Source organism: Trachurus trachurus (assembly GCF_905171665.1).
Source record: "Trachurus trachurus genome assembly, chromosome: 15".
NCBI lineage: Eukaryota > Metazoa > Chordata > Actinopteri > Carangiformes > Carangidae > Trachurus > Trachurus trachurus.
In genome coordinates, this window is record NC_139906.1 from 16,290,303 (window position 1) to 16,299,138 (window position 8,836).

The 8,836-nt window shown below is 42.4% G+C and overlaps 1 protein-coding gene across 3 annotated transcripts; it reads left to right on the top strand.

Annotated features, from left to right (window-relative positions):
* The first annotated feature begins 1,881 nt into the window (after positions 1-1,881).
* LOC310998384 (uncharacterized protein) lies at positions 1,882-8,388 on the top strand. 3 transcript variants are annotated; one of them, XM_083988398.1, is made up of 2 exons: positions 1,882-2,051; positions 4,813-8,388. In XM_083988398.1, the coding sequence occupies exon 2, from the start codon at positions 4,935-4,937 to the stop codon at positions 6,591-6,593; it is 1,659 nt and encodes a 552-aa protein (XP_083844524.1). In that variant the 5' UTR covers positions 1,882-2,051; positions 4,813-4,934; the 3' UTR covers positions 6,594-8,388. The 3 variants fall into 3 exon arrangements, with proteins under 3 accessions (XP_083844524.1, XP_083844526.1, XP_083844525.1); XM_083988400.1 differs by lacking the exon at positions 1,882-2,051 and adding an exon at positions 2,757-2,974; XM_083988399.1 differs by lacking the exon at positions 1,882-2,051 and adding an exon at positions 2,990-3,514.
* Positions 8,389-8,836: the final 448 nt, after the last annotated feature.

Genomic DNA, 8,836 nt, shown 5'->3' on the forward strand with positions numbered 1-8,836 from the left:
GTGGTACTATGCTATAATGGTGTAAAGTAGGCTAACTACACACATTTACAGTACCCACATTCAATTCTAATGCTTTCACTTTACTTTCCATTTTATTTTATCATAAATACAAAATAAAATCAATGACTTGTGATTTGTTAAGCTGCACATATCTTCATCAACTTGGCTATATTTTCATTGTAAGTTTATTTTGATTCTAATACTTTTATTTATATATAGGTCTATGAATAATTCAATATTTTGAAGACAAATATTTTGTTTTTAACAGAGACTGTGGCATTGCTAGCAGGGCCGGTTCTCGGCAGGCATATATAGGGGGCAGTCAGAAATGTGAAGGGGGCATCATGTGAACACATCATGCTCCAGCACTTTTTTTTCTCTGTGCTTATAGTAACTTCATTGAATTGGGTTGTTGGCTATGTGTCCAACCCCAACCTGGAGAAGTGGATTGCACTTTGTCAGGCCTCTACCTTCAGACCTGTCCAACTAGGGGCCGGGGGGCCAACCACAGGGTCTTAGAGCCCAAATGTTTTACTGTTGTAATGCAAAGAGCCACATTATATGGGGGGTTAGGGGTACATATGCATTGCAAACCCAAAGGGGGTGAAAAAGGTGAGTAGCTACACCCCTGTAGGAGGGTCTGCCCCCCCCCCCCCCCCAGATAATTTTTGTGATTTTTTTTTTTTTTTTTGGGGGGGGGGGGTCTACTGTGGTCAAGATTTACAAAACTGAAAGGTAGTCTTACAGTATGAATACTAAAAAAAAAGAAAAAAAAGAACAGAACATAGAAAAGAACAGTGTCCCTTTTTCGGCGGATTTTTGTGCTACTGCAGATAATTTTGTCAACTTGTAATATACACATTTTTTGAGTATATCAAAATGTGCTTTCTCAACTTCTAAAATTTGGATTTGAGGGGGCAAGACATTTATTTGAGGGGGCGCTGCCCCCTCTTGCCCCTGCGTAGAGCCGACCCTGCTGTATTTTACTACAATATGGACAGTAGAAATATAAAATAGCACAAAATTAAAACACTGGAATTGTCTGCATGCTGCTCAAAGTTAATGAAGTAGTACAGGCTGCAAAAAAACCACACACATTGGAAACCTCCACACTCACTTTCTTTCAGAGCATGGGTTATGATATGGAGTCTGGACATTGTTTGGAGTTGTCCACAGCTAGAGTTCAAGGAGCAAAAGAGTTGAGGTTTGGTATTCACTGTCAACTATTGTCTGTAGATTTCAAGTGTAATATTGACTGAGTGGTGGAGTCTTGGATCTGGGGGGTGGGTTTTTTTTTTTTTTTTTTTTTTAATTATTATTATTATTTTATTTCATAGGGACAGTGCACCACTAATCAACAGAGTTAAAAGAAAAACTGTAAGTGGGGCAGAGTGGGTTATATTTGGGATTTTTGCTTTGTCTTTATTATATTTTTTCTATTTAATTGGTTTATTTTGTATTTCTATTATCTTAGTTTAGTTTTTTTTATTTATGTGTGTGCATATGCATATGTATATGTGAATATAGACCATCCTGTTCTCTATTTTTGTAATGTGCATGCCTACCTATTTTTCTCAATCTTCTCCTCCCCTTTTTGTATGTTTATATGTAGGCTATATATATTTTGATTATAATTGATCTACAAAAAATAAAGTAGTCATGTTTAAAAGTTTTTTTTTTCTTTAATACTGCATTTTGCATTACCTCCATGGAAGTACCGGTGTTTTTCTGCCATCCATCCATCCACGGATCACTGAATATCATGTCTGGCGTGAAGGGCGCCACCGAGGCTGCAGGGGGCGGTAGTGGTTTCCCTGCTGCATTGAAATGACAATGATTGCTTTCGCTAAAGTGCGTCGGTCGTCCAACGTTGGCGCCAGATGAGCAGTGGCGCCAGCTACACACACAGGCAGAGAGAGAGGAAGAAGACACACAGCAGTTTGACGAGGCTCACAACAGCTTGCAAAGCCCTTCTCAACCCGGAGTTTGAGACATACATACTATTCTCCTTTTTTCTCCTTTCACCGCTCAGAAAGTAAAAATACTGCAAGGTGGGTGTGTGCATGCAACAATTTAATTTAACACATTGAAAAGCGGCGTGATCCTGACTCCTGGTGATTATTATTTAACCGTTTAAATTCAACTTACTCTAACATGAACAGCAGCAGCGTTTGGGGTTAGATGGAGTCTGTGTTTGACTGGAGATGAGCTTAGTAATGATTTATTATGATAATCAGCGTATGCGTTGTGTATTTGTATTTTTTTGCGTCTCCAGTTGTGATAGCGAACTTTGTGATGGAAAAATACAGGCCTTGACTCTGTCTACTGGTAGTAACATTATGTCCTGTGGCTGGGAAAAGCAGACGGATACAGCGACACTACGTTACTGACATGAGGAACTTATTTAAGGTCTGAATCTGATCCAAGTTTATTTTTGTAAAAGAAAAAGAAAAATGAAGAAAAAAATCTACCCATCCGCCTCCTTCTCCTGTATCCACGTCCACTGTTTTATCTTAACAAACGAAACAATACTTAACATGGTCGCGGATGAAAGGGCGGTTTAATGGCAAAGCTTCCTGCTCCAGTGTTTTAGGCTGTGGTAACGTTACTAAACCCGGGCTGGACGGCAGCAGCAGCGGGGCTGTAGCCGTGCTAAGCTAGACTGGATTAGCTGGCTCGTTAGCTTGGCACCGAGGCTACGTAGCCCAGCGCGCTAATACCGTTGTCTCGGCTGGAGGGATAGCTGCTAACCTCGGCAGGCAAGGCCGCCATTGCATTGCAGTCGTGTGTGCGGCGTCTCGGTGCTGCCGCAGTGAGGGGGAGCTGTAGTTAGCCAAGGAGGACTGTAGCCAAGACTCGCCGTGCCCTCTCAAATCTCAACGTGTCTTATTGAGATCGTAGTTTCCCCCCTGATCGGTTAAAGTATTTCAACTTTGCATCTGCTGTGTGATTTGTGGCTTACATCGCTTCGTGTGTAAGTAAGAAAAGGGTATAGGGGTAATTTCCCGGGCTTTTCGGGGCGCAGTATTCATCACCATCACCCTCAACGGTTGGGTTAGCCATCTTTGTTTCAGTTAGCCCCGCTCCTCCTTCGGTATTAACGGTGTGGCGGCTCTTAGCTGCTAACTCCCTCCTACCATTAGCATTAGACGTCGTCGTCTGCGGGGGTAACTTACTGTGTGTTAAAACCCGAGGGGTTCAAGATTGTTTCCAATGCCCAATAGCAAAAACATGTGGCCTAGTTGTGTACGGTTTCAGTTCACTCTCGATCGACGTGGCTTCGGGTGTAGTTTGTAAAGATCAGTGTGTTGTGAAGGGCGGAAGCTAACGGTGCTAACGTTAGCTCCCGGCAGCCATCTTAGGCGAGCATGTGTAATAATCTTGGCTAGCTGGAAGTTGTTGCTGGTGTGGCACAACAAGATGGCCTGTTAATACTCACACAAGGGAGGATTTCCGCGTCGGTAGCTGTGTCATAAATCGCACGAAATTATTCAACTCAACCATACGCTTATTTGTAAGTATTTTGGTTGTTAATTAAGTGACTATATGTTGTTGTTGTGTGTTGCCTTTTTTCCTCCGGTGAAGCTAGTTAGCTGGCTAAATGCGCGAACACATTAGCAGCTAACACAATGCTGTTGTGTCGTTAACCAGTCTCCCACCATCCACCATAGCCAGCTAACTAGCGGCTATGAAGGCTATTTGTAGCTGTTATGTGTGGCTACTAGCAACCAAATAGTTCAAGTGTTTAATAACAAAACACCACAGTGTGTGTTTTCACCTTTTTTAAGTTATATTTTATAATGAGAGCAGAGTGAACTGCGCAGATAAACGAGTCTGGGTAGGCCAGTCAGGCTTTGGCTCGGGGATTAAGTTTGAATTGGGAGCGTGATCGAGATGTTGTTGGTCCACTTTGATTTTATCAATTGTGTTAGCTAGTGAAGTGAAGCTCCTGTTGGGCGCTAACGAAGCTAACAGACTGATTACACTTAGCTTGCAAGTTGGTAGTATTGCAGGTCTGATGTTGATAAGACATGAGGCGTGCAGTTATAGATAAAACGTTTTTTTTTTTTTATCACACTTGTTCTACAACTTCTTGATATGAATGCATTTATTACTTTAACCCCTTTCACTTTACTGAGCACAGTGCAGCTGATGAACAGTTTTAGAGCTAATAAACAAGTGTTAATGATAGTGAGTTGACAGCTAAACCATGATACCTGCTTTTGTGCCACCAACCAAGTGCTATTTTATCTTGGCTTTGGTTGCTCCTGTCTGTCCTGGGCTAACAGGGCTCATCCTCCAGGGCGCTGGGTGATAAACTTAGTAGGCTATACTTTAAGAATATTTATATTCACTAATAATAATGTTGAAATAAAACTACAAAAAGAATGGTCCCTGTTGTACTATGTATTTTCTGGCAATTGATTAGATATTAAGTGTATTGACTCTTCCTGCAACTGTTATGATTCTTTGCTGTGATGTTATCAATCAAAATGAATGATGAATGGTTTTTAAATTGACATGTAGATATCCTTACAATTTATTTCTAGCCGACTGAATATGAAACCAGAGCACAATTTGTTCAGTTAACCCACATTTTTTATACAGTTCAAAATAAATGTACGTGCAAATCGATCTACTGTGTTAAAATTAAAATTTAAAAGGTGGGGACCAGGGACCGGTACATTCTAGCCGGATTCTTGATAATTTAATATTTCTGTTTTATAAGTTTACATTATCCAAGACAAATATAGTAAGTATCCCTCTGGCGTTATTGCAGTTACTCATTCCCTTTATTTTCCTCTTTTGCAGGTCTGCAAACTGACAAGAAAACCAGCGCGGCACGCTCCAAAACAACGCTCTATATACCCCGATTCTTTTTGAGGTAATCGTCCGGCAAGAAAACGGAGGTCGTGGGGTTGGAGTGTGTTCTCATGGCCGAGTCAGAGACTGAATGTGACACACCCGGCCTTGACACACTTGGGTCGGAGTGTGTCATAGCCCACAGCCACGTCGACCTTCACTATGGGGCGGAAACGGAGATCATGACAGAAGAAAAGCGTGGATTAGAGCTCGAAATCCATGGCTCAGACTTGAAGATCCAGGGGCTGGGGACAGATCTCGGAGCTGTAGCCTGTGTGGATGCGATTGTAGCGGAGACAGACCATGATTACATTAAGGTGGAACATGGTGAGATGCACTGTTTCACGGCAGCAGAAATCAAGACAACAGGAAACGAGGCTCTGCTGGGAGAGGTGCTGCTTAAGGCAGAAAGCGAGCACGTTGTCAAGGTGGAGTCTGCCGACCACGGTGGGGAGTTGACAGTGGAGTCTGAGAATGGTGTAATCATTCACGAAGCCCACGGCCTGCAGTGCAACGAGTGTGGGGAGATTTTTGGCAGCATAGCTGATCTTCACCAACACTTTGAGATCCATAAGGACCTCAATCCTTACATCTGTGTCCACTGTGGTGAGAGCTTTGCTGTGGAAGCCAGCCTCAAGCAGCACATGAAGATTCATATGAAAGAAAAGCCCTATGTTCCCTCAGGAGTCGAAATCATGGGCAAAGATGTTATTGATGCCTTCAGCCTCAAGTCCCATCAGATGATTCATTTGCCAGACAAGCCCCACAGATGTTCGGAGTGCGGCAAGAGTTTCGCTGCCGCAATCACCCTGAGAGAACATATGAAGATGCATTCGGAGGACAAGCCCTACAAGTGCACCCAGTGTAGGAAGAGCTTTGTCCGCAGAAGGCATCTGAAAAAGCACCAGGAGGTCCATGCACGCGAGAAGCCATACACTTGCGGTCAGTGTGGCAAAGGCTTTGCCACAAATTCCAACCTGAAGCAGCATCAGAAGACCCACGCTGCAGTCGTGCTCGGAGACAAACCCCACCGCTGCGCACAGTGTGGAAAGTGTTTTGCGGCCGCTGCCACTCTGAGAGAGCACCAGAGGATCCACTCGGGTGAGAAGCCGTACAAATGCAACATGTGTAGGAAGAGCTTTGTCCGCAAACGCCACCTGAAGAAGCACCAGCAAGTCCATGCCGGAGGAAAGCCCTACACCTGCAGACATTGCAACAAGGGCTTCAATCACTCCTCTTCTCTCTCGCGTCACCACAAGACCCACCTGCAGAATCCAGTGTTTTCCCCACCCCAGGCTGGAAAACCTTTGTCGTACGGCACTCCTCCAAAGCAGAGGGTGCACCAGCAGGGAGACAAGCCCTACATGTGCCACCACTGTGACAAGGGCTTCAATCATTCCTCTTCCCTGTCCCGGCACCAAAGAGTCCACTCGGAGGGAAAGAGCTACACCTGCGCTCACTGTGGCAAGAGATTCAATCACTCGTCCTCCCTCGCGAGACATCAGAGAGTCCACTTGGAGAACAAACAGCAACCGCAGCAGCAGCAACCGCCACAGCCACAACCACAGCAGTACAGCCCCATCCCCACAGGGAAGGGATTCTCCAACAACGCCTTCACCAAACAGCGCATCCTGTCCGTCGAAAAACCGTACAGGTGCTCTCAGTGCGGAAAAGGCTTTAACCATTCATCTTCCCTTTCCAGACATCATAGGATCCATGTAGACCAGTGAGCTCCCATTACCAACCCTTTTACATGCTGTCCAATATAAACGCACACACCCACTCCCCCCCATTTCTCTTGTACCAATGGTCCCATCATTGATATCGCCACACCACGGGAAACACCAGGCCAACTACTATAGACGGAGGTGGTCGTGTCAGCACATTGCTATGGTGAAGTGGAGCAGTTGAGACTAAATGGACAGTAACACACACATCTTCAAAGGAAATGGCTTGGCCTGAAGGACCATGTAACCTATAATTCTGAACTGAACCCGGGACTTTGTGCTCAATTCGAAGAGGGTATAATAACAGATTGTGAAGGAGCCTCCATTCTTGTTTGTGATTGTGCTTCACTCGCTCCAGGACCTCTTTTTGAACACTTTTAAAGAAAAAAAAAAATGTGATTTGAAGATCTACATGATAAAATTGTTACCTGGGGAAAATATCCTTAACCCCAGGGTTGGTCTTTTTGATAAGAGTATTCAGTTTATGTATCTTCAGGTGGGCACACATGCTTCTCAGCTGCAACTTTATTCGAGGCTGCCAACACAATTGGTGAACCAGAACTGTAAATCTCAATTTCAATAGATAATTCTTTTTCACCCACATTACCCGTGTGAAGCAAACGACGAAAATCCAATGTAAATACTTATCGATTTTCTTTTTATATATATATGTATAGGTGACTAGTGTGCTGTTCCAAAAGATTACATTTTTGATAGTAAGATCCACTTTGTCTCCACCTTTTTTTTTCCCTTTTATGACTTTAATTTGTTCTAAGTGATGGAGATAAACATGTTGCAGGTGTTCTCATGCGGCTTGTCCTTGACTTTTGGGCTCCATCAGACATGAGCCATCTTGTATATTTATGAGGTTGTTTTCTTGTATGTCTGCTATGGGTTAGCACTGCTACATAGACTGTACAGAGAGCAATACTGGCTGACACCCTGATTCTATTATGACATGCAATTTAGCCATAAGAAAATACATAATAGAAATAAAAACCTACTGGGTAGCATATAACAACATGGCCTGTGTCCTAATTATTTACTGTGCCGTTTTCTCTGTACCTGAGCACCAAATGTACATTAGATGCAACGTCACACTTTGTTTATTTCTATGGAGACTAATTCAACGACCTGTGTATAGAATTATAGGTAACACTCAAGTTGATCTGCAGACTGTCAAAATTTGATCTAAAAAAGGTTGTGTATACTAAAAGACTACATGAGAATCTCACTTTTACAAGATTTTTCGAATTCCAATGGATTGCGCTCTATTTACTGTTCTGTGTAAAATATCTTTTACAAACTGATGTATTTTTTTAGATATGGCTTGGGTTATATGAAAGGGAATGAGAGATATACAGTTTTTATGGAAGTGAACATTATGGTGAGCAATATTTTCATTTCTTTTCATTTGGATAACAATTGTGCTTCAAAACTGTAGCATAGGTTTCTTCCTTGTGTTAGATAGGTGCCTTATTGCATGCTATGTAGAAATGTATGCCGAGCTGTTATTTGAGAAAAAAAAGTTAGGGTTTTCAGGAGTCTTTTGTTCTTATTCATACTAACTTACCCTACATTTTAATTTGATGTCACTGATACCTATTGCTTTTTTGCTTTCATGTATATTACCATGTGTTTACACTGTTACAACCATATTGTCTTTGTTCCCCCCCTTTTCATTTTTGTCAATGGCCTCATTGTAGAGAGAAAATTGTAAATGATCCATATAGGCTTCTCTTAAGGGCAAATCCTGTAACACCTCTTCCCAATTTCTGAGTGGCACATATATGGATAAATAAAGGTTGTTGACTCTTGTGGTTTTGTTCAGTGAATTGAGTAAGTTTATGAAACAGGAAAGGCATTTAGTCTTGGAGCTCAATAATCTTACTGTCGGTACCTATCAGCATAAACCCTACTCTTCAAGATCCTGCAGGAAGGAATAGAACAGGGTGTGATTAATGGTAAGATATTAAGATAAAGTTGGGCTCATAAGTTTACACACCCTGGCGGAACTTGTTAAATATTGGACGAATTTCAGAAATAATGATTGATAATGAAAAGAAAAAAATCTTCTATTCAGAGTTAGTGGTTGGGCGAAGCCATTTATTGTCATACAATGTGTGTAAATCATGAATGCAACCCCCCAAATCAAAAGTTTACATACTGTCAAAGTTTTGGCCTGGTAATAAACACAAATTGACACCGACAGGGTTAAATGGCTACTCAGGGTAACTGTCCACACT

Excerpts from the sequence above, each read along its gene's own strand:
- LOC310998384 (XM_083988398.1), top strand. The coding sequence starts at position 4,935 with ATGGCCGAGTCAGAGACTGAATGTGACACACCCGGCCTTGACACACTT.